The following is a 25,610-nucleotide window of genomic DNA, read 5'->3' as shown; positions in this document are numbered from 1 at the left end:
CTTAAGGTCCTTGAACATATTCATAACTTATATTTTAAAGTCCTTGTTCTAGGCTCCGCTAAATTGCATGTTTCAGGGTCTACTGCAGTAGGTTGCTGGCTCCTGGAGAAGACACATTATCTTGGCTGTTCATGTTTGTGTTTTTGCTAGGAACTAGGCATGCTTGAGGTATTTTTTTGCATAGATATCTGGTCTTGTCTTTGTTGGGTGGGTGTTTTATTCTTTGGTGCATTTGCCCACTATGGATCCTCGGCAAGTATGGTAGCAGTGAGGCCACAGTAGAGAGTGTTGGCAGCTGGAAGGAAGTCTGAGAGGGGCAGTAGTGAAAGAGCCAGGCCACTGGGGTGTGCACTAAGAGGCAGAGGGAATGGAGGTGATGTGGGAGGAGGGCTTCCTGTAGGCAGGCTGCACAGAGGTGATGTGAAAGGAAGGGAGGGGCTCCTATAGGCAGGAGGCATGCAGCAGGGCTAAGAGCGAGTCCGAGAGTTCAGAATGGAGGCGGGAAGGATAGTGAAAATTGCTGTCTGCATCTCAGCACAGTGTAGCCACTGGGTTTCCTAGCTACCAGCTTCTTAACTAGACCTTGTTTGATCTAGGAGAACCTGAATAGGTTGGTTGAATCTAGGCCAGAATTGGAAGACAGTAGTTTCCTTAAGGAGTTAAAAAAAAAAAAAATCAGAAGAGTAACTTTTACCCAAAATTACATTTATATATTCATAATTTTGGAGGGGGCATTTGCTGCTATGGTCCATGTGTAAAGGTCAGAGGACAGCTTCTTCTACCATGTGGGACTTGAGGATTGAACTCTGGTCATCTGGCTTAGTGGCAAGCCATTTTACCTGCTGAGCCATCTCAGTGGCCCACATTTAAGATCTACATTGAAAAAAAAAAATCATTATCATCATTGTTTAATTCTTTTTTTAAAATTTTATTTTATAATTTAATTTAATTTTACATATCAGCCACGGATTCCCTTGTTCTCCCCACTCCCGCCCGCCCACCCTCCCCTTCGTCTTTTTCCTAGCCCATCCCCCATTCCCATCTCCTCCAGGGCAAAGACTCCCCTGAGGAGTTCAACTTGGTAGATTCAGTCCAGGCAGGTCCAGTCCCCTCCTCCCAGGCTGAGCCAAGTGTCCCTGCGTAAGCCCCAGGTTCCAAACAGCCAGCACATGCACTGAGGACAGGTCCCGGTCCCACTTCCTGGATGCCTCCCAAACAGATCAAGCTAATCAACTGTCTCACTTATCCAGAGGGCCTGATCCAGTTGGGGGCTCCTCAGCTATTGGTTGATAGTTCATGTGTTTCCATTCATTTGGCTATTTGTCCCTGTGCTTTTTCCAAATTAATTCTTAAAGATGTACTAGATTATGACAAATGGAAAAGTTTCACAGTTGTGCAAAATGGTATAAGAATACAGATGGCTTTTTAGACAGATGTGAACATTCAAGTGACTGTAGTGTTCACAGTTGATTAAAGGGTAGACACTGAAAGTGCGGTAGAGGCACCATGTCAGTCTGAATGGTTTTATATTTTTAAATACTATTCTTAAAATACTATTCACGGGCTGGAGAGATGGCTCAGCGGTTAAGAGCACTGACTGTTCTTCCAGAGGTCCTGAGTTCAATTCCCAGCAACCACATGATGGCTCACAACCATCTATAATGGGATCTGGTGCCCTCATCTGGCCTTCAGGAATACATGCAGGCAGAACACTGTATACAAAATAAATAAATAAATCTTTAAAAAAAAAAAAACTCTTATTCTTAAAAAAAAAAAAAAATACTATTCACAAGCTTCAAATCACCCAGGGAGGCTGAGGCAGAAGGGTGAGTATTGTTATGTTGTCCTGGGTGGCATACCAGACCTTTTCTCAGAAAGAAAATATGCATGCACACACACACACACACACACACACACACACACACACACACAACTTCAAATGATGAGAAGATACTCTGCTACTCCAATAACAACTTGGAAATCCTTTTTGCTCTTAAGTAGTTGTCAGTATCCACACTTCATTTCTTTGAAAGCTAAGAAACTATTGAAAGTCTTGGCTTGCTATGTTCCTTCTGGTTTCAGGGATTCATTTGCGATAATACAAGAGATGAGAACTGCCCTTCCTAGGTCAGCCTACACAGAATCTTGCTGTGTAGTAAGTTTTACAGTGCCGTCACAGCAGTCAGCAGGACTCTATAAATTACTACATGCCACTTTACGTATAGAGCTGAACGTTGATCTACCTGGGGTCTGTTCTTGGGGAGTTCCTTTTAAAAATGAAGCAATCCAGAAAAAATTCCTAATTGCAAAGTCTAATTTTAGAATTGCACCTTGGTGAGGCAGGGTCTTGCTTGTTTCTGCCATCCTGCTGTCTCCAGCTAGCTGGCCCCTGAGCCGCTGGATGGCTGTCTCCACCTCCCATCTCTCCTTAGGAAAGGTGGGATGATTGTAGATGCTGCTTTTGAATGTGGGTTTCATAGCAGGCTTTCTCCCTCTGAGCCACTAGAAAGATGAGTAATGCCATCTCACTTTGAGTTTAAAATTCACTCTTGTAATTTTTCAAAACATCTTTGAAAATATGAAAGCCTTCCTGAACTATAATATGAATTTTGATACAAAGTAATATTCCTTATTATTCAGTAATCCATGCCAGTGGTTGTTTTCAAAGTTTGATATTAAATTGGGCACTTTATATTTATTTTGGCTTATAACTTAAGAAAATGGATATTGTTCTTTTTATTAAATGTGTTTGTGCACTCTCTCACACTCTCACATGTGTGTACATGCATGCATGCATGCATGCACCTGTGTCAAAGCATGTGTGTGTAGGTCAGAGGACAACTTGTGGTAGTTAGCTCTTTTCCTCCATCATGTAGGTCCTGGGGATCAAAATCAGTTCGCAGGCTTCACAGCAGGTGTCTTTACCCACTGAACCATCTGATCAGCTGTGGTACAGTTTCCTGACTGATATTTAGTAACTAACTTTTGAAGAAGTAGCTTGGGGATAACTAAAGCAGTTACATCTTCAAATCACGTGGGGGTATGCTAAGAGTTTGGCAGAAACTAACCCTTGCAATTCTTAGGATTACTGAAGTCACTGTAGAGAGCAGGTGGGGAAACCTCTAGGGCATTTGTGGTCTTCTTGCCTTTTGATGCCTCTTTCCTTGTATTTCTCTGGAAAAACCATTATCTTCCAAATCTGTGTCCTTCATTTCTCCAAACAGTAAATGCAAAAGTGTTATGTGTGTTTATTGAGTTGAGAGGCTACATTGCCAACACCCTGTCTTTTTTTTTTTTCTTACAGAATTTACCATCTACTGTTGTAGCTCATGTTCTGAATCCTCAACCTGGAGAGAAGATTCTAGATTTGTGTGCAGCACCTGGGGGCAAAACTACACATATTGCAGCATTGATGCAGGACCAGGTGAGAATGTCTTCATGGCAGGCTCCTCTCAGATAGTTACCATGGCCACTGAAAGTAACCTAGGTAACAAGGGTGTTTAACTGAAAGACTCTTCAGCTATGCCATTTACTACATTCAGTTCAGTTGACAGTTACTTGTGAGGCCAATCTCGAGATAGTCCCAGTTTGCTAATACAATTATATACTTGTTCTCTTATAGACTTTTTAGCTGAAATATTTAAGAGATCTTTTCTTGCTCTTAATTTTGAGATTTTTGTACTTAGATGAACTACTAAGACATAAACTTCCATTAAAAATTAATTTGAGAGAATATTATCAGTGTTGACATCGTATGTATGGTCTGTATGCACACATACTCTGTATCAATAAACAGATGCACATACATGTGAATGTTCAGTTGTGTATCTACAAAAGAATATAGTCCTACTAGTGTTTCCTTATCACAAATGTGAGTAAGTCTGATCCTGGATAACTTTCATCCAAATTTTACTGCATTTTTCTCTATATGTGTGTGTGTGTTCCAAAGAGCTTTCTTTTTATTATGGGCTGGTTTTCTCTGTGTTCAAAACTCATTAATGTTGTTCTCATTTTTTTTCTTCAATTGAAGAAATACAGCCATTTGTTGCTGTCATTTTTGTTTCAGGCTTTACAAAACTAAATGCTTGCTAAAATGTCACATGCAGAGAATGGGGCAGTGCAGTGAGATTGAATTCAAGGAGTGTGGATACTTTTGATAATGTTTGTGTGCTAATGGGGATATTCAAGTGAGAAGTTGAATACATCAGGGAGAGAGAATAATGACAAATAACATCTGAATAGGAGACATGGACTAGAATTTGACATGCAGGTGACGTTAAGTGGTATCATGAAACAGTTAACTCTACAAACAAGAAGGAAAGTCCCACACACGAGTGTAAGTGCTGGTGAAATGGAACACATTCTCGCACTCGCTTCAATTTTCTCAATGAAATAGGAAGAAAAGTGAACAGATGCGAAGAGGATGGGGAGAAAGTAAGAATTTTGGGGTGTGAAATATCAGGCTAGGAAATTGAGTGCAAAATGAGATAGAAACACATCCACTTTTTACTAAGGGGTCATGATGTAGTGGTCAGAACTTTATGGTGAGGTTAGTTGATGTGACTTTATGCTCTTTAGCTGTGTCGGAGTGGGTGAGAAATTGACAAAGAACTGATTTAACCATGGCAGAGAATATAAATCTGCAGCAGAGAAGCATGGTGTGTATATGGTTAGGCATGCGTAGAAGGGAGTGACTGATGTGGTACAGGATCTAAGATAGTTGAGGGTGTAGCCTGTACATGGAGCACTTTGGGAGGCCAAGGCGTGATGATAGCTGGTAGTAAGTCAAGGGTTAATTTATGGAGTATTTAATGTACATACTTTTTCAGTTTACTCAGAACTTAGATGTGATTATCAATACGCTTTAAAAATGTGATGATCTGCCTATAATTTGTGATATATTGGTTGTATTTGTTAAAAGCAGTTTGCTTGGTTGTGGGTCTAATGCTGGGGATTGAAACCAGGGCCTTTGTACAAGCCAGGCAAGTACATTTAAGAAGCTGTACTCGCTAGACATTTTATCTTCTCTAGTAAAATCTTTCCAAAGAGAGAGAATATTTATAAATGAATCCATTTGCAATGATTTTATGATTCTGCTTAAAAATACAGTTCCCTGGTGGCATTAAATGTTTATTGAGCTGAGGCAGTTTAGGGGATTGGGCTAGTCTGAAGGGTCTAGTCATGCACCTGGTCAGCTGCAGATAAACTGGTGCTTCTGGTAATGTGGGATGAGCTCATTTGCTTGGTTTTTATGGTTTTTACTTAGCAAGCAACCTCTACTGAAACAGCTAAGATGCCCTGCCTCTCTGGTCCATGTGTTTATCTCCCCTGCTAATATCTGAGGACCTGCCAAGCAAAGGGCAGTAGTTGAGGCTGTTGTCAATTGTCCAAACACTTTTATGTATCTTCTTATATCCCGTCCACCATCTTGCTGTCAGCCAAAAATAGCGATATGGCCTAGTTCTAGAGTGGAAGGTTGTTGAATACTTCAAGTTTGCTGGAGCTTTAAATTTTTTGTTATTAGTTAAGCAAGCATATACATGCAGCTTCTAGACTTGTGCATTTGTGAACATGGCCAGGAAACTTTTTCTTTTTCTGTAGTGTAGTTGAGCCTTATTTGGCTTTTTTTTTTTTTTTTCCCCTTCTACTTTTCCTGTTCAGGTCACCTTAAATGCCAAGGTTTTGCCTATGCAGCCTGTTTGTCAAGGTATTGGATTTTTTATTTTTAAGCCCTGATGATGATGAAATATGACCAGAAAATTTCTGTATTATAGTATTGATTCATGAGACATGTAAGGGTGATATATATATATATATATATATATATATATATATATATATATATATTTTTTTTTTAAAGACAAGAAAATATACAGATGAGTTGATCCACCATGTATGCACTGTTACTTAATAGTGTGTTTCAAAATCTCACCCAGATGACTCAGTATGTTCTTAAAACTGTGACTATATGACTTTGACTTAAGTGTGATTGGTTAATATATCTTAAGTTAGTTTCATTATGACCTTTCCATACATATTGGTCATTATACTTTGTTTTTCTTCATCTCCTTTATCCTTTGCTCTTCCCATCCATCTCTCATGCTGTCCCCTTTCCTCCCCACAAATCATCTTTGCTTCTGCTTACATGTCACATAAATCCCATTACTCTTTTTTCCTGCCTCCCACTTCCTTTAAAATTGCTTTGTCTGTTTTTATGGTCCCCTTCTACTTTCATGATGAACACACACACACACACACACACACACACACACACACACACACACGCACAAATTCTGCATATGGGAGAAACTATGTAATACTTGTATTTTTTTAATCTGGCTTGTTTTGCTTAACATAATGATATCTTCTTCCATCCATTTTCTTGCAAATGTCATTCAATTTCCTTTGCATGTATTTTCTTGAGGATTTTTGTCTGTGTTTATCAGAGAAATTGGTCTGTAGTTTTCTTTGTCATGCTCTTACCTGATATTAGCACAAGGATAATCAATACTGGCTTCAAGAATGAGTTTGACAGTGGAAGAGTTTGAGTAACATTGATTTTAGCTCTCTTTTAAAAGTTTGGTAGAATTTAGTATGAAGCTTTCTAGTTCTGGGTTTTTCTTTGTTAGGAGTCTTCTTTTCACTGCTTCAATCTCACTGGTTGCTATGGATCTGCTTAAGTTCTTGAATTAATTTTAGTAGATCATATGTGCTTAGGAATTTACCCATTTATTCTACATTTGCTAGTCTTTGGAGCATCAGTTTTTACAGTATTCTTTAGTGAGCGTCTGTATTTCATTGCCATCGGATATAACATCCTTTTTTTTTTCCTCTTTAAGTTTATTAATTGAGTCTTGTTCTTTTGGAAGGACTTGTATGGGTAGAAGTGTATTAATCTTGTTCATCTTTTCAAACAACATTTGGTTGAGTTTATGTTTTATTCTTTTAGACTCCATTTGATTAATTTCTGCCCTTTGTTATTTCTTGCCTTTGTGCTAAACTCATTCTTACATTCCTGAGACCTCAAGCAGCATCATGAAGTTATGTAGTTGAGAACTCTGATCTTTTTTAAATGTAAGTGCTCATAGCAAAAACCAACCAAAAATGTTCCTCTTCAGAGTTCTCTTAGCTATGTCCTAAATGTTCTGATATGTTTTCCTTTCATTTTAATTTTTTTCTAATTAAAAATTCCTTCTTGATTTTTTTCAATGGTCTACTAGTCACTTGTAACATGAATATTAAGTGGTCTTATTAATAAAAAACTCAGTGCCAGCTATTGGGGTAAATTCTGAAAGATCAAAGAAGCAGAACAAGCCACAGGTAACCTCACCTTGCCAACTTCTCAGCCGATCCTGTTTCCATGAATCTTCAGACAGAAAGCTTCTGAGTGCTCATCCGAATTGGTCTCCCCTGAACTGCTGCTAAAAGCCTAACAACTTAAAAGGCTCTAGTTCCTGGTCCTCATGCCTTATATACCTTCCTGCTTCCTGCCATCACTTCCTGGGATTAAAGGCATGTGTCTTTCCCAAGCAAGACATGAGATCTCAAGTGCTGAGATTAAAGGTGTGTGTCACCATGCCTGGCTGTTTCCAGTGTGGCCTTGAACTCACAGAGATCCACCTGGCTCTGCCTCCCGAGTGCTGGGATTAAAGGCATGTGCCACCATAGCCCAGCTATTTTAAATTATTTTAAATATCAGTTTCTTGATAAATTTTTCTTTCATGTTTCTTTTTCTTCCATAACACCTTTTCCTTCATTTTGGTGACTTTCCTATATGTCTTGGGTTGAATTAATCTGCCTGCTTGTCTCCTCTTTGATTCATCAGTCATTTTGCAAGCAAACTTCTGAAGCTGTCCTCCTGCATCCTCTAGTCACCATCTTTGAATGTACTAGTTAAGGAGTTAGGGTGTTTCCCAAGCCCCATTGCCTGGCTTTGTATGTTTCTTGTGTATCTGTGATATGATTTGTTTATTGGATGGTCTGGACAGCTCTGCTTTTCTTTGGGGATCTTATTGAACATCCTCCTAGTGAAGGCTTCTTTTCCACTACTGCCCAGAGAAGAAAATGATGCCTTGCTGGAAGAGCAACAATGTCAAACCATGTAAGATATAGAAATACCTTTAAAAATCTATTGGAGCCATTGATATTTATGTTATCAAAGATCATGAAAGAGAAAAATGGTAAAACTTACACAGAATAACAGAACATGCTACACAGTTAAAAAGTACTCAACGTGAGTGCAGAAGTCGTGAGAAAACAGAGAACTATGAAATTAAAAAGTACTGAGTGGGAGTGTGGGATTATCAGTGAGGTCGAAGGGTGGGAGAGGAAGGGGAAGATGAGGAAGTGAGGTTTAGTGAGTGGAAGGAAGTGAGCAGTAGTGGAGAGACATGCTGTGAGAACAAGGAAACAGCACAGGATAGGTGAAGCACAAGAAGTAAGATTTCCCATTAATGAGGTGCTTTAACGGCAAAATTAGAGGGAAGCTAAGGAGTAAAAGTGGAAAGCATAAATTTTTATTTTAAAAAGGTAAAGAAGAAATGTTAGTGTAAGTACCAGCACTTACTTACAAATCAGGATGTCCTGATATGGTCAGTGGCAATGAAAACCAGGCCGGGTTGGAGGGGGTCTCAACAACACTGAGGCTGAGACAAGTTTATTCCAAGCAATTGGGCTTTTTATACCCCTATCAAAACAGAGTACCATGGTGGTTGCCAGGACAGTGGTGGTTGTAATTGATACAGGGCATATAAGAATAATGTCTAAGACTTAATTGTCAAACTTCTGCATGTGCCAGTAATTTCTGAGGGAAACAGAGACACAAGTGACCTGCATGCTTCACTGCCTGTGGGGGTGCCTCAGTTTCTCAGGAACTGAAAGACACACAGTGCCCCAGGAGCCATGGACTCTACCCTGAAAAATTTGTGATGCACGCCTCTTAGGGCAGCTAGCCCAGGCCCACTCCATGATTCCCTCATGCTAGAAAGGAAACAATTGGAGAACAGGAGACAAAAAAGAATAAAACACAACAAAATAGATTTTTCTAGTAATAAAAAATGCATTTAAAATGTAAAATAAATTCATGAAGGGCTATAAAAAACATGAAATGTTCTAAAATGCAATGAAGTGAAAATACTGCTAAAAAGTGCTAAGAAGAAAAAAAGGAGGCAGAGGGGACAAAAGAAAAAAAGGAGAAATTGTTGGAGTAGTTTCTGGGGTCCTTGAGATAGAGACTAAGGGCAGTGAGTGGGTCAGATGAGTTTGTGGCCTCTTGTCTTTCCCCTGGTTTGTTCTGCTATTGAACCTGTATTGGCTCCTGATTCCCACCAAGCTCTCTTGACTTTAGTAGCTTCCCTTTGCACACCAGGTACCTCAGGTGGCCACCTAGCTTTGCAGTCACATGTGGGTATCTTCACTCTGCTGAAAAGCTCTGGATTTTATCTTTTGCTATTCTAGCTGAGGGGTGTCTCCCAAGCACACTGGGACTGTGGAAAAGAACTACAGCTCTCAGATCTGTACAGGAGGAGGACCTGTCTTCATAGTTTCAAAACCTCCTGAGTCATAATCATCTGCACTCCAGAGTTCTTAAGGATCTATAACACTGAAGGGTGCTAGGTGGCTCTTGAGGTCCAGCCACCCTCTGACCTCAGGCTCTGTCCACCAGGCACTACTCCTATTCCCACTCATTGAGATAATGCCTGCCTGCGGAGGTTCTGGTGCAAGACTCCTGCAGCCTGCACTTTTCAGACTGTCAGCCCCTGGCCCTCCTGCTCTGCCCAGCCAGCCCCCAGGCCTGTAGCAGATTACATTTAAATTCCCTGACATATGGTCATTGCCTGCTCTCTGGGCTCAGGGTAGCTCATTTTAAATAATAGCATCCTTCTTGAGATAGCACCCAGGGCGTCCTAGGGAGTGACAACTGGGAGTCCTCTCTACTGCTGACCACCAGAGGCACTGCCTCAGCAAAACCTGCTCTAGGCTTTGTCCTAAAAGTAGGACTGCCAGTCTTTCTTCACCAGGATCACCTGGGGATCATGCTGCTGGGCTGTGTTCCTGTCACTGCCTTTGTGGCTCTGACCCTCTTCCTCATCCCTCTTTGGAGAGGAGTCTTTCCTTTACTGGCTTTCTTATGGTTTCTATGGCTGTGGAGAGACACCATGACCACAGCAACTCTCATAAAGGAAAACATTGAATTGAGGCTGGCTTACAGTTCAGAGATTTAGTCCATTATCATGGAGAGAAGCATGGCAGTATGCAGGCAGACATGGTGCTGGAGAGGAGCTGAGATCTGGATCTGTAGACAGCAGCAAGAGAGAGTAAGCCCCTGGGCCTGGTGTGAGCTCCTTAAACTTCAAAACCCACCCCCAATGACACACTTCCTCCAATAAGGCCAAACCTATTGCAACAAGGCCACATGCCCTGATCCTTTCAAATACCACTCCTTGTGAGCCTATGGGGGACATTTTTATTCAAACCACCATACTGGCTCACACTTGAGAGCTTCTCAGTTGCCACCTGATCCTGGTGTCCTATACGAGTGTTTGAACTTCGTGTCTTTTCAAAGCATTGTTGCTGTGGTATACAAAAGTTTGGGCCAATGATATTCTCATTTTGGTTACCGTAGTTCAAAGAATTTTGTGACACTTGAAAATATTAAGACGAGGATCAACTTTGCAGATACTCATTTGTATGTAATCCCTTGAAGCTAGATGTTTCATATTTGGAAGCTCACTTTTCCCAAGGTAAGCAGTCACTCAAGATTGGTGGTTTATGTTTACCTTCAAGAGTGTTTCTAAGCTTCTTAAAATATAGCAAACATTTTTTTTCAGTTTGATTTCTGTAGATTAAAGATAGGCTAGGTGTAAGAACAATTGGCAGGTATGTGTTTGTTTAAAGGAAAGATTAAGTATTTAAGGAATTAATTTTTCAGTGCTCGGAACTGTCTCTGGGACCCGTGCTTGCTAGGATACCCTCTACCCCTGAGCTAGACCCCTCAGCCAATGTAAATTTGATGTCCATTTGGTGAAAGGTTTCAGCAGACATGGGAGGAAAGCAGGAGACCACAGTTTTACACTAGTATTTTGTATTGCTTATTTTCATAACTGCTTTGGATTTATGCTTTATTTTCATTTTTTAGGGAGAAGTAATAGCACTGGATAAAATATTGAATAAAGTGGAAAAATTAAAGCAGAATGCTTCATTATTAGGACTTCATTCTATCAGGGCGTTTTGCTTCGATGCAACAAAGGCACTTAAACTTGATATGATTGATGGCATAGAAGGTAACCTTGTTTTTCTTGTTCCGTGTGTTTTGCTCATAATTACATGTACTCATTTGATCTTGATACAGTTATGAATGTGGAGTGAGCAGAAAGTAATTAAGATAATGTATTAGTGTTTATGTAATGTTTAATGTAATGTCTGTGTTGATGTTTTAATGTAATAATGTTTAGGTGTCAAGACACTCAAAATTTACTCTTGACAGCTTTGAAATGCAGTATATGTTATTACTAAGTGTAGAATCCTGTTGTGCACTAGGTCATAAAAATTTACTCTTCCTGTCTAGGTAAACTTAGTAACTTTTCTACAATATCTCCCTGTCCTTCCCAGCTATTCCCCGATAACTACTGTCTCTCTATCTGCTTTAATATGTTTTGCTTTTTAGCTTCCAGATACAATTGTCTTTTGGTGCCTGGCTTAGTTTCATTTAACATACTATCCTCTGGATTCTTCGATGCTGTTGCAAGTGGCAGATTTTTTTTTCAAAGCTGAGTAATATTCCATTGTGTATATGCACTACATTTTTTTCATAATGTTTCTTGTTGGTAGACTCTTGAGTTGGTTCTGTAGCTGCTTTTATAAAAAGTGTTAAAGTGAGCATGGGAGTGTAGATAACTAACAACAGTTCCCATCCATACATTCCCACTATCAAGCATGATTGCTGTATCACACAGTTGTTTTATTATTTGTTTGAAGAACCATGCCACTTCATTAGTGGTTATATTAATCTATGTTCTTACAACACTACATGTGTGCCCTTTCTCCTCCATGCTCTTACCAAATTACCTTCTAGTTTTCTTTTGATAAGTACTTCCTCATAAGGGTCAGGTTGTATGTCTTACGATTTTCATTGCATTCTCCTGAAGGTTAGTTGTAGTGAGCGTCTTTTCCATATACCCACTGGCCATATCTTCTTTTGAAGAGCAATTAATGCCAATCTAAATCTTCCCCTTTGGGTTGTGTATTAGTAGCTATGATAAAACACTGACAAAAGGAAACTAAAGAAAAGTTCCTTTTGCTTCACATTGTGGAGGTGTACCCTGTGTTTCTAACCTCCCGTCATGGTGTACTCTGTGTTAATGAGTTTTCCATCATGGTGTAGTCTGTCTTAATGACTTTTCCATCATGGTGTAGTCTGTCTTAATGAGTTTTCCATCATGGTGGACTCTGTATTAATGACCTCCCCATCATGGTGCGGAAGGTGTGTGCAGTGTCAAGTGCTTCTCCAGCTGTTGCAGCAAGAGCCTGAGGAACTGGTCACATTACATCATAGGTAGGAGGTAGAGAGAGAGGAATGCTGCTTTCCACTTCTTTGTCCTTCTTTTCCTCCCGGACTTCAGCCCAGGGAGTGATGCTGCCAGGTTTAGGGTGGGTCCCCTCTCCAGTTAAACATCTCTGAAATGCCTCCACAGACACACCCTCACTGGCACTTCCTGAGGTGTGTTTCTTAGGTGACCTTAAATCCAGTGAGGTTACAGTGATGAGCCATTACAGCAATGAATAGTTATTTTTTGTTTGATTTTAGTACGTATAACTACTGTTTTTGTTTTTTTGTTTTTGTCTGAAATACTGAATCCATTTTATTCCAATAAATAACTGAGTGGTGAAGACTTGAGCCATTTGTTCCGTATTTCCTAAGTGATGTGTAGATGTGCTTGCTTTCTGTGTTGCTGCCTTCTTTTGTAATTAGGTGTGTTTCTAGTGTGCAGTTGAAATCTTCTGCTTATCCATTGTAGGTTTTGGTCACCCAACTTACCAACTTTACTGTAAAACTTATCCATCACAGGCCATTTGAAGCTGATAAGGACTGAATTTTGCATTAAAAGCTCAAGATTTTTTCTTAGTTCTCCATTTTTATTTTGTTTTTATTGCATAATTTGTATATTTCTATATTGTGTATCCCTAAACAAATTATTGTAAATTACTCTTTTTGGTGATTTGGATGAAATGTCTCTCACAGTCTCAGGCATTTGAACTTCTTGCTTTACTTTTTATCTTCTTCCTTTTTTCCTTCTGACTATATATTTTTCAAATAATTCCTCTTTGGATGCACATCATTTTTCTTCTACTCAATGAATTTTCTCTTTGACACTCTTACTTGTCTTTCTGTTCGTTATAGTTTTCAGCTCCATTTGTTGAAGAGTCTGTCTTTGCAATGCACATTTTACACTTTTGCCAGAAGCGAGGTAGCCATAGCTGTGTGGGTTTAAGACTTGTGCTCTGTTCCTTTGGTTGGTGTGGTTCTATGTGCCTTTGTCCCAGTGTGCCTCTGTTTTTATAGCTTTGTGGTGCGATGTGAAGCTGGTATTACTAGTATTGGCATTTCTGTTTAGGGTTGCTTTGGCTATTTGGGTCTTTTGGCTTCTGAATGAATTTTAGGATTGCTTTTTTCTGTGAAGAATGTCATTGGAAATTTGATGGTTCTGGTATTGAATCTGTGGGTGTCTTTGTAGAATAGAGCCATTTTCACAGTAGTATTCTACCAATCCATGAGCACGGGTGATCTTTCCATCTCTTGGTGCTTTCTCCGGGGTTTTAAAGTTAGGAAGAGCTTCTGGTAAATAGAACATATGTATTCTTACAGTATATTATTATTTGTTTGTATTTGCCTTTCTGGTTTTGTTTTGTTTTCCAAGACAGGGTTTCTCTGTGTAACATTCCTAGCTGTCCTCGAACTCACAGAGATCCTCCTGCCTCTGCCTCCCAGCATTAAGCACACCATCTTAGCTTCATGTTTGTTGCTGTAACCAAGCATCTGACAGAAACTTAAAGAAGTAAAGATTTAATTTGGCGTTTCAGTCCATAGTGGCAGGCAGGGCATGATGGATCACAACAGTCCATTGTGGCCACCAATAACCAGAGCAAAAGGGGATAACATCTAGGGCAAGATACTGTCCCCAGGACCATTCCCCCAGTGTCCTCCAGCTAGTCCTCCCTCTTGTCTTCTACCGCCTCCCAACATTAGGAATTAGTCAGTGTCTTAGATTAGGGCCCCTGTGATTGGATCTTCTATGGAAATAGCATCACAAACATACCCCAAGGTGTATGTAAAGTTACTAATGTCTCAGGTATTTCTCAAACCAGTCAAATTGGCAAGAAAGAACAGCCATCACAGTTTATTAGGAACGGTGAGATTAGGCATTGCCATCACCTTCATCAAATTACAGGTATAGTAGTGCCCTATAAAGTGTGAGTCAGTTCTGAATTACAACCTGTTATAGGTTTTCAAAGTGCTGGGCCCTGCAAATACGGAGCTTCAGAAACATATTCAGAACAAACTCATAGTTTGCGTGGACGTTCTTTGTGGAATTGCAGGTTTCTTAGTTTTTAGGCAATTGTTGAGAGTTGTATTTCAGGTGAATTATATGGTCACAGAATAAAAAAAATGTACAAAGTATTTCAATAGCTAATTTAGTTTAAATTTAAATCAGTGAGAGACTACTTATATGAAAATAAGCAGTAAGAAGAACAAGGTGAATGGATACTTGCAGGCTGTAAAGCAGAAGGGAAACTGTGGAGACCTAGAACTGCCAGCTGCTGGGGGGAGCACTGCTTAGCTGCTGCAGGAGTCTCCACACAAGCAGGGACTGCCTGCACCTGAGATGTCGTTACCTGGAGAGGGCTCTGGCTACTCCAGACTGTTACTTAGAGGAAAGGGTGGAACTTGTGGTGCCAAGGTAAAAAGGACTGTGAAGGTTTTGACAAGAAAATAGAGGATGAGGAGAAACTCTGTTCTCCATACCTGTTGTCTTTCCTTTCCCCACCCCATCACATCACTCTTGGACCTCCTGTTAGTGGCTCTTGCAGGCAGCAGGCAAGTATGGTAGTCATTAGCGTCATTTTAAGATGACTTCACACTGGGAACCACTTGAAGGAATGAAAGCAAAGTTTTAATAGTTGACATTTGTGTATTCGAGTTAAAAAACTAAAGCTATGAAAATAGATTGTGGAAAATATTCATAGAATATTATGGGAAAGATTCCTATCTTCTATATATAAGAGATGTTCTGTTCAGTAAGAAAAGGCAATGATTTCAGTAGGGAAAAGCTACACAAAGGATGTAATTATTTAAAGGAAAAATACAATTGGTCAATAAAAAGGTGTTTTGATGAGGATTTGGGGAAAGCGGGTACCCACACTCATGATAATGACAGTATGCATTGGTATAATTTTGTGTGTGTGTATGTGTGTGTGTGTGTGTGTGTGTGTGTGTGTGTGCGTGTGCAAGGGGGGGATTATCAGTATGTATCAGAAAATAAAGATTTATTTGCAAAGTATTTTTTCCAAGACAGTAGAAGAAACAAAAAAAAAAGATTCTAGATTAAAGTGGGTTAAATTGATAATTGCTTGTGTCCTTACAGCCTTCTAACCAGATAAAAACAGAAGGTGATTCTGGGTTTAAATAAAAGTGTTCAGTAACAATGCCAAGCTTGCAGGTAAAGAACACAATTTTCATAACTTTCTCCAGTAACACCAAATACATCAGAAATTATTCATGAGCACACAAGGGAAACCTGATGGACTGTTAACTCCAGGGGGCTAGTGGATCATAGTAGACAGTAGCCATACACATTGCCATAAAAGCAGGAGAATAAACAACAGCAGCCAGACCAGCATGCTTGACCAGAGCCGGGTAGGCTCTGACTTTTCGAGAGCTGCCTGCAGGGGGCGTTACCAAGGAAACAACTTCCACTATGACTGATGACTGGAAGTGGTACTAGCTGCTGACTCTGGGGCATTATGGCTTCTAATACTGGGAGTTGAAGTTCTTCATTTGATTTGGTGTGGTTTGTGTTATACTAACAACTCCCGTCTACACCAGCTGCATTTTAATGTTCTTACAAAGTCAAATCTATATGAAATAGAAGTAATTCTTAGCTTAGCCAAGGACTTGCTTAAAGGGAGAAAGGATTTTTCTTTCTTTAATATCTTGGATTATGATGTAAATTTCTCATTGTTGCTTCTATCTCAAGAGTATTCTATTCTTTTCTAGACCTACATGTAAGAAAGCAGATAATGTTTAGAATTCTCTTTTATAGGGGCACCTCCATTCCTACCAGAATCTTTTGACCGAATCCTCCTCGATGCACCCTGCAGTGGGATGGGACAGAGGCCAAATATGGCTTGTACTTGGACTTTGAAGGAAGTGAGATCATATCAGCCACTACAGCGAAAACTCTTTAATGTGGTATGGATCGTTTGCTGTGAAGAAATTGACCATTACTAGTTCAGTGTTCAGTCTACCAAGACTATTGTGTGTAGCAGCAGCCTTCACTGTGATCAAAGGGTAGATGGCGGCAATCAGGAGTCATGGGCAGAGACTGCATACATATAATTTGATATGGCCACATTGAATATTTATTCAGCCTTAAAAAGGAGTGAAATTTGGTACATGCTACAATATAGATGGCCTTGGAGACTTTATACTAAGTTAAGTAAACCAGACACAAAAGGAAAATTTTGTATGATCCCAATTATAAGGTAATTAGAATAGGCAAATTCCTAGGAACAGTCAGTAGAACAAAGGGAGTATGTTGAGAGAAAGGGTAGTTATTTAATGGTTATGGAGGTTAAGTTTGGGATGCTTACACAAATGAATGCTTAATGTCATTGGGTTATTCAGTTAACATGATAAATTTTATTTATCTTTTTTTATTTGTTTATTTGCTACAGACAAGAAAGAGATTGAGAACACCTAGTGTTTTGTTTGTGTGGCTTTAGTTTTTTTTTAAGACAGGCTCTCATGGTGTATCATAAGCTGGACTCAAGCTCTCAATATTCTACTCTCAGCCTCATAAGTGCTATGATGATTTGTATGCATTATCATATCCAGTTACAGCTTTAAACCTAGGGAGCTTTTCTTTATGTTGACCCGTTCTTTAAAATACACAACAGTAGCCTATAGTATGTTTTCATTGAGACATTCAGTGAATTGGAAACATTCTACCCCTTAAATGAAAATAGAACAACAGAACAAAAAGACAATTAGCTGAGTTGTTCATGCATAGTTGCTAATTGAAGTGAATAATTCAATATAAATGAATTACTCTTTACTCTTCCTGGCTTAGTTTAGTTATGAGGTTAGAAGTCAAAAGTCTAATACAAGGTAACACATTATTAAACTAGGCATGATAACATCCAGAATGTAGAAGGATCATAACAACTGCAAATTTAATTGATCAGTACAGTACACATAGAATATTTGAGAATTTATGTCCATTTTGTTAAACTTAGTATATTTCAAAATATGATGTACTTCATTTTATGTTAATTTCAGTTTTTCTATTTTAAAAAATTTATGAGCAGATGTGTGTTTATTTGTCTGTATATATACTGCCTGAATGCAGGAGTCTGAATAAACCAGAAGGCCTCTGAAACTAGAATTACAGGTGGCATGAGCTGCCATGTGGATGCTGAGAACTGAACCCGAGTCCTCTGCAAGAGCAGTAAGCGCTCTTAACTGTGGAATCATCTTTCCAGCCCCAATATGTTCTTTTGATGAGATATGAATTCATTATTTCTCCCTTTTCCTGCAATGATAATGCATAGACTACAGCAATAAGTAATATGCTGTAATTACTCAGTCTCTAAAGTTGTCTTCGAGTACATTTCTGATCTTTCTTTCTTGCTGCCTCCTTTCATAAACAATAGAAGCCCTGGTTGTGGATTATTTAAATAGTTTTCAGAATAGTCATCAAAGAACATGCCTCTGGCCTGAAAGGATGCTTTCCAGACAAAATGCCTGAGGGTAAAAGAAAGTTACCGCTTTATTGCTTTTTCCTTCTGTTGTTGCTTTTGGGTTATAGTGAAAATGGAAATTCAGAAAGGTTGCTGAGAGTAGATGGATGATTTCAGTGCAGAGTGCCAGCTGTGAGGGAGAGCTTAGAGAGCAGGTGTGCCCTGTGCCATGGCTAGACCGCCAGCTGTGAGGGAGAGCTTAGAGAGCAGGTGTGCCCTGTGCCATGGCTAGACCGCCAGCTGTGAGGGAGAGCTTAGAGAGCAGGTGTGCCCTGTGCCATGGCTAGACCGCCAGCTGTGAGGGAGAGCTTAGAGAGCAGGTGTGCCCTGTGCCATGGCTAGACCGCCAGCTGTGAGGGAGAACTTAGAGAGCAGGTGTGCCCTGTGCCATGGCTAGACCGCCAGCTGTGAGGGAGAGCTTAGAGAGCAGGTGTGTGAGGCACGGTTAGACGTGGAGAATGTGAACTTTAGGATCAGAACTGTCTTCATTGGAGCCATGACTCCTCTACATTAGTGACTTTGGGTACGTCGATTTCTAGTTGGATGAATGGGGAGAACAACACTATGTCGTAGGAATACTCTATTGGAAATAGCAGCCTGGCTTCATTGTTGATAAAGATTCTTTGAGAAAATTCATGTGAAAGTCTTTAGCATAGTAGCTGGCACAAAGTCAGTGTTTACATTCCTTTAGGTAAGGCACAAGTATGGATTATGATTTTTTGAAAGCTTTTTATTAAAATTTTAAACAAAATCATAAGTTTATTTAAAAGGAAACAAAGTTGACTGGGTAGGAAATGGGGGAGGGAGGAGAGTGAATCAAGGGAGAGTTAGGAGAAGAGGCTAAATAAGACCAAAACAGATTGTATAAGATCCTCAGAGAACTCAGGAAATCTCTATGAGCTTAAAAAGATAAACTTTAGGGATGTAGCCCATTGGTAGAGTGCTGGCCTAATGTGCTCGTCACTTCTTGTTGCTGTGACAAATACCTGATGAAAACAACTTAGTTTTTGAGATCCAGCCATCATGGTGAGAGTCATGGCATCTGGGGCTGAGGCATCTGGTCACATTGCATCTGTAGCTCGATGCTGAGAGCAGTGAATGTTAGAACCCATCTTGCTTTCTTCTTCTAATCAGTCCAGAACCTTAGCCTATGGAATAGTGCTCCCACAGTGAAGGAGAGTCTTTCACCCAGGTTAACCTAATCTAGACAATCACAGGCATGCCAAGAGGCCTGTTCCTCAGTGATTCTAGATCCTGTCCAGGTGACACTAACCATTACTCCTGTCATGCATGAAGCTCTGGATTAGATTCCCAGTAAGACATACAGAGTGGAACAGTACACACCTGTGATCTTAGCACTTGGAGATAGAGGCAGGGAATCCCAAGTTTAGTGTCATCTTTGCCTAGATGGGGAATTCAAGGCCAGCCTGGGATATGTGAGAGCCTGCCTAAAAAGAAAAGAAGATAAACTTAAGATATTTGGGAGAAAATTACTTTAGCATGGTAGTACATATCCTGATTCCTGCTAAATACCTACAGCATGCAAAATAATGTCTAGATGGTAACCAAGAAAGCGAATAATCCCTGCCCTTCTCTAAGAGCTTCTGTTCTGACTGGCGGTTTGTTCTATTACATGATAGTAATGTTGTAGAGCAAACAACAGAGAGAAAGGAGTGCTGTGGGTCTGTTGTGATCAGGAAGAGCATTTCAGAAAGGGGATCAATGAGCAACAATGGGTAGACCATCGTGAAGGAACAGCAACTTAGAGAAGTAGAGTTTCTAACCTACTCAAGGATCCTCAAATAGCAGTGACTTTGGGTGTTAGAGGAACAGCAGAAGGCCAGGAAGGGCAGAAGTGGGGAGGTCAGTGTGGCAGGAACACCTGTATGTAGAGCCTTGAAAACTTTCAGGACTTTACTTGTGAAGCTGAGAAGCAAAAAGTTGAAAAGCATTGTTCAGACTAGTGTGTAGAGACTGGCTTGTAGGAGGGCAGAGAAACAGACTGGCAGATTTAACTGATGTATAATCCAGCTGAAAGTTAAAGAGTCTTGAATTGGAATGATGGTAATGGAAGCTGGGAGTGGTAGCCAAAAACTGGATTGTGTGGGTTCACACACATATTTTTTATTTATTCCATGTGTATACATGTGTGCCTGAGTGTATGTATGTGTACCATGTGCATGCAGGCACCAGGAGATGTCAGAAGAGGGCATCAGATCCCATGAAGCTGGAGTTATAGGCAGTTGTGAACCATTATATAGATGCTGAACTTGAACCTGAGTCTTTTGCAAAAGCAGTAAACGCTTTTATCCACTGAACCGTCTCTGTATTACATATTGAAAGAAGGGCCAGTAGGGTTGACTAGTGGAAGGGAAGGTGAAAGGACTACAAGCATAATTGGTGCTCTGAGGTTCAGGGCTGGAGCTTTGGGAAGACTGGGAAAGCTTTTCCAGCAGGTTTCAGAGACTGATGAGTATTTATTTGGGGACACATTACCTGAGATAGCAGAAATGTTGACAGACAACTGAATATGTGCATATAGGATTCAGAAAGGAGGTCTCCCTACAAATATAGGTGTGGGCATACAGATAACATGGGAAAGAAAGTAACTGAAGGTTGTGTGTGAGATGCTGAGTCCGTGTATATCATAAAGCTCCCAGGTAAGGCTGCATGCGGTTTGCAGCGTGTATATTGAGCTCTAACAACAGGAAGAGGCTGCTGTCACACAGGACAGCATTTTATCGTCACTTGTAAGATACCATGTGCCATTCTATAACTTACTTTGGGTTATTTATTGGATCTTGTGGCATGCATAGTCTGATCATTGATTTCTTTAGGCAGTTCAACTGCTGAAGCCAGGGGGAGTACTGGTTTACAGCACATGTACAGTAACTCTGGCAGAAAATGAAGAGCAAGTTGCCTGGGCCCTCACAACATTCCCCTACCTTCAGCTTCAACCCCAGGTGAGAACACTAACATTTCCCAGTGTTACCAGCATCTCACAGTGTGACATGCACTGTTACACACAGGATGCTATGGAGTGGTATGTCAAAACTCTGAAGCACTCTATTCATAAGAGTGATGGTGTGTTCTGACTGACCATGGGGATTCACATGACCAAATGAGAAAACAACTCCTCTCTCTGTACTCTGCCATTGTGCTAAACTGGGACAGGCATGGGTATCTTTCTGATGTTTATTCCACTTGCTAGTATTAACACTGCATCTCAAAAAAATGCTTTTCCTTTTTTTCTTTTTGGTTAGATTTACTCATGTATATGAGTATGTTGCTCACATGTTTGTATATATACTATGTGCATTCCTGTTGCCCATGGAGGTTAGAAAAGGCATCAAATCCTCTGAATCTGGAGTTACAGATTGTTGTGAACCACCATATGTGGATACCAAGAACCAACTCTGGTTCTCTGCAAGAGCAGCAAGTGCTCTTAACCATTGAGCCATCTCTCTATCTGGGCAAAAACCTTTTTACTTCCTTTACAGACCTACATTTTTCTAATTTGGAAACAATTGAGCAATTTTGCCTCTGCCACATCAAACATACTGCAACAGTGGGCTGTAGGACGTTTGAAAACTAGACATGGGGACAAACTGCAGCTCAGGAGTGTCACCCTTTACACTTTTATGTTAATATAGGATATTATTCAAGCCCTTTGTAGTTTGTTTAGTGACCACTAACCTGAGTTCTTTGTTACATTTTTTATTAAAGCTGATTCAAGTTTGAGATATTTATGTCTACAGGGATGTAAACATTCAGAGACATTGAGTATCTGACTTTGTGGCTTCCTATGCAGAACTCTAACAGGTTAATAACAATCTAGAAAAGGCCCTAGACAAAGTGATTAAGATAATTACATGTAAATGAAAGTAAGACTTCAGAATGCATATGGGAATCTGTTTAAAGAAGTAATGGAAGATTCTCCCCATCACTGCCGTGGATAACTGTTTTCTTGACAGTAGTTTCTTTTCCACCAGTGTCCAAAACACTTGTCTGTGGAATGATGACTTGTTGGCATTTCTGGATCTTTAGCACTAGTGGTTTGTTTTTTTTTTAAAGTCACTGAATTCTCTCTGATTCCTTAAAACCTAGTTGATGCAGCCATGATTTACATATCCTTTTCTAATATGTATTCTTCTAGTGTGTATAAAATAAGAAAACTTCCATAGTAGAGTTGATGTAGTTAAAGGCATTTTAGATGTCTCAGGGGCTAGCTCCTGTGGCTGTTAGAGAATGAGAAGACTGACTACTCATTTGCTTCATCGATAAAGTTCCACTCACTGAGTGTCAATGATACACCAGGCCCAATAGTGTTGTGCTGTGGGATGTTCTGTGTGCTGTGAATATGTGTTGCTCTGATCAGTTGATAAATAAAATGCTGATTGGCCAGTAGCCAGGCAGGAAGTATAGGTGGGGCAAGCAAACAAGGAGAATTATGGGAAGAGGAAGGTTGAGTCGGGAGTCACCAGCCAGACACAGAGGAAGCCAAGGCAGAGGATGACAAGGCAGAACTGAGAAAAGGTACCAAGCCATGTGGCTAAACATAAATAAGAATTATGGGTTAATTTAAGTGTAAGAGCTAGTCAGTAATAAGCCTGAGCTAATGGCTAAGCAGTTATAATTAATATAAGCCTCTGTGTGCTTCCTTGGGGGACACGAGCAGGAGAGATTTGTCCCAACTGCCGGCAGGCTGGGACACAGGAAAACTTCTGACTACAGTATTGTCTTTATTTAGCTTAAGAACTGGGTGTTTTACCTATCTTATATGTGAGTAAATAGAGTTAGGTAAAGCTGCTTGCTTAAGTGTTATAGCTGAAATATATTAGAGCTGCATTTTTAAATCTACAAGCTTCTAATCATAACCTTCAGGCCTTTTGTAATATCATAGAACTATATAAACATGGAGGATCCTAAATAAGTAAGAGCTCCTTCATCAGGTGGCCACATAGCACTGCTTCTCTACTTCCCTCAAATTGGCATGTGCATCCCATAAAAGCAAGAATGTTTACTTTTACTTATTCTTCTGGAAGGGGTCAAATGCACAACCAGTTTATCTTTTTAACTTGCTATGAAGAGGCAACTTACTAACTGTAGGACATTCAACCCTATTTGTTCATTTCTTCCCAACAGGAACCACAGATTGGAGGAGAAGGAATGGTGGGAGCTGGCCTATCACCACAACAATTGAAACAGCTACAACGATTTGATCCATCTGCTGTGCCACTGCAGAACGTGGACGCTGATTGTCTCGGAGATGGTAAAAGAGAAGACATGATCTGGCTGGCCAACAAGGATTGCATAGGCTTCTTTATTGCAAAGTTTCTAAAATGTAAAAGCACAGAAGAGAAGGTTTCTCAGAAATGAAAATTCAGAATATTTTCTCTGTGTGTTGCTTTTTCTTACACCAAAGTGTTGACAGGCCGATGGAGTGATAGCATCTTCCTGTTTGCTGAAAAAACATGCCAACAGTTTCCCTGGGATCAGAAGGAGCAGTGTGTATATGTGGCCCTGGAGAAGTGGAGGGCTGGGAAAGCATAATCTGCCTTAAATGATACAAAAGGAAAGGAGGAATTCCCTGGTGGGGGGTGGTCTGAAAAATATTTTCGGTTTTAACTCATAAATATTAGTCTTTCTAATATGAAAAAATAGTCTAAAGATGAAAGAATAAAACTTTAAACTTTTCACATGTTTATGAAAAAGCTGTTTTCTATTCAGAAGATGGCAGTGACCATTTCATTATGCATTCAGGCCAGGGGCAGTAACACTGACTGCATCATGCCTGAGGTAAGTGGGCTTGTTACCTGAGTCTCCCCACTCTCTCTGCTTACTAATTCTAAATCAGGCCTCTTTTAAATATTTATTCACTTAGTCACTGTGTATGATCTGTGTGTGGAAGTACTGCTCATGCCATGGCACATATGTAGAAGTCAGAGGACAACTTTGGGAATCAATTGCCCCCTTTTACTTTGGGTTCTGAGGTTCAAACTCAGGTTGGCAGGTTTGTGCAGCAAGTACTTTTACCTACTGAGCCATCTTATCAGCCCTCAGCTCTCTTAAATGAAGTTTGGAGTTGTGCTGGATAATAATCTAAAAGGTGAAATATAGGTATTTACTTTGCAGATAAAAAAGCAATTGAAGCCGGGTGGTGGTGGCGCATGCCTTTAATCCCAGCACTCGGGAGGCAGAGCCAGGCAGATCTTTGTGAGTTCGAGGCCAGCCTGGTCTACAGAGCGAGCTCCAGGAAAGGCGCAAAGCTACACAGAGAAACCCTGTCTCGAAAAACCAAAAACAAAACAAAACAAAAAAAAAAAAAAAGCAATTGAGAATAGTCCATATTTTGGCTGTATTTATCGTTTTTCTGGAATAGAAATCATGGGAAATTATAGAAAACTGGTTGGTAAGAAGCAGAAAAACAATTACTGACAGCTAAGACCTGGCGCTGTCTGTTGGGCCTCAGCTGCTCATGATGAACATAAGCAGCTTCACAGAACACAAGCTCCAGGCAACTGTGTCTGATAGGTAAGACAAAATAAAAGCTCTTCCTATTAAATCTGCGCTCACCTCAGACAAAAAGAAGAAGCTCACCCAGTCTGCAGAAGTGACCAGGCATCCTGCCACTGTGGCTAGTCTACTCTGGATAATATATCCAGTCTGCCTGGGCCACAGTAGCAGCCTGAGTATCTGCTTTTCAGAGACTTGGTCATGTCCTCAGGCAGGCTTCATTCTACCTGATTTGGAGATATACTCTCTTAAGATTTCCAGTACCCAGCCACATTGGAAAGGTCTCGTGTGAAACACACTAGACTGGCTTGTTATCTTTCATTTACATCCTTCCAAATTACTGGGCTTTGGTTGTGTCAAATGGACAATTGGAAGCAGGTGCTAATAGTTTCTTTTCCTTGTAGGTTTCTTGTAGGAAGGTCTCACAACAACTTACCATATCCATGATGACTACAGCAGCTCTTGGATCAGGAAAGCCTTTGGGTGGCTACTTCCTGGAGAAGTCTCTTAGCAGTTGTGATTCCAGTTTACTATGTGTTAGCTTGAGCTCGTTGCTACACTTGGGAAATGTACCAGGATAGATAAACGAGGTTTTTTTTTTTTCTCTTCACTATCACTGCTTCAGAGTAGATAGTCAATAGGTGTTTATTGAATATGAAAAATTATGTTGAATTTCCTAAGATTCAAGTATATAAACAAGCCCTTTTCCATCTTTCATTCTGGTTGTGTCCAGTAGATGCCATTTAGACTAAAGAGAACACCATCTCCTTGTGGTACTTCTCTTTCAGGGACTCAGGGTAGCCCCTCTGATTTTAAAAAAACGCCATAATCATTTTTTTCTACTCTCTGCACATCCTTATGTGCTAAGGTGGGGTGAGAATGGGAGAGAAACAGCCTACCAGCAAACCTGCATGGTGTTACCTTTTAGCCATTCTAGTAAATACCAGAGTGCATTCAGAGCTAGCGAAAGATAACTCTGCATGTGTTCAAAACAGCAAGGACACAGAATACTGTTGACAGTTTTCCTATTTAACATGGGCCATTTTCAGTGGATTTCTTCCCCTTAATTTGAAAGC

At 40.2% G+C, this 25,610-nt stretch overlaps 1 protein-coding gene across 1 annotated transcript in view; it reads left to right on the top strand.

Moving 5' to 3' along the window:
• The window catches only part of Nsun6 (NOP2/Sun RNA methyltransferase 6), a 52,800-nt gene extending 29,388 nt beyond the window's left edge, over positions 1-23,412 (top strand). The window contains exons 7-11 of the mRNA XM_059263617.1: positions 3,305-3,424; positions 11,138-11,282; positions 16,320-16,468; positions 20,856-20,981; positions 23,164-23,412. Coding sequence (XP_059119600.1) covers positions 3,305-3,424; positions 11,138-11,282; positions 16,320-16,468; positions 20,856-20,981; positions 23,164-23,397 — 774 coding nt within the window. The 3' untranslated portion in view covers positions 23,398-23,412. The remainder of the gene's footprint in view (positions 1-3,304; positions 3,425-11,137; positions 11,283-16,319; positions 16,469-20,855; positions 20,982-23,163) is intronic.
• The last annotated feature ends 2,198 nt before the right edge of the window (positions 23,413-25,610 follow it).

Source organism: Peromyscus eremicus, chromosome 5, assembly GCF_949786415.1.
Source record: "Peromyscus eremicus chromosome 5, PerEre_H2_v1, whole genome shotgun sequence".
Taxonomy (NCBI): domain Eukaryota; kingdom Metazoa; phylum Chordata; class Mammalia; order Rodentia; family Cricetidae; genus Peromyscus; species Peromyscus eremicus.
Note: the sequence above shows the minus strand (reverse complement) of the source record. Positions and strands in the feature narration are given on the sequence as shown.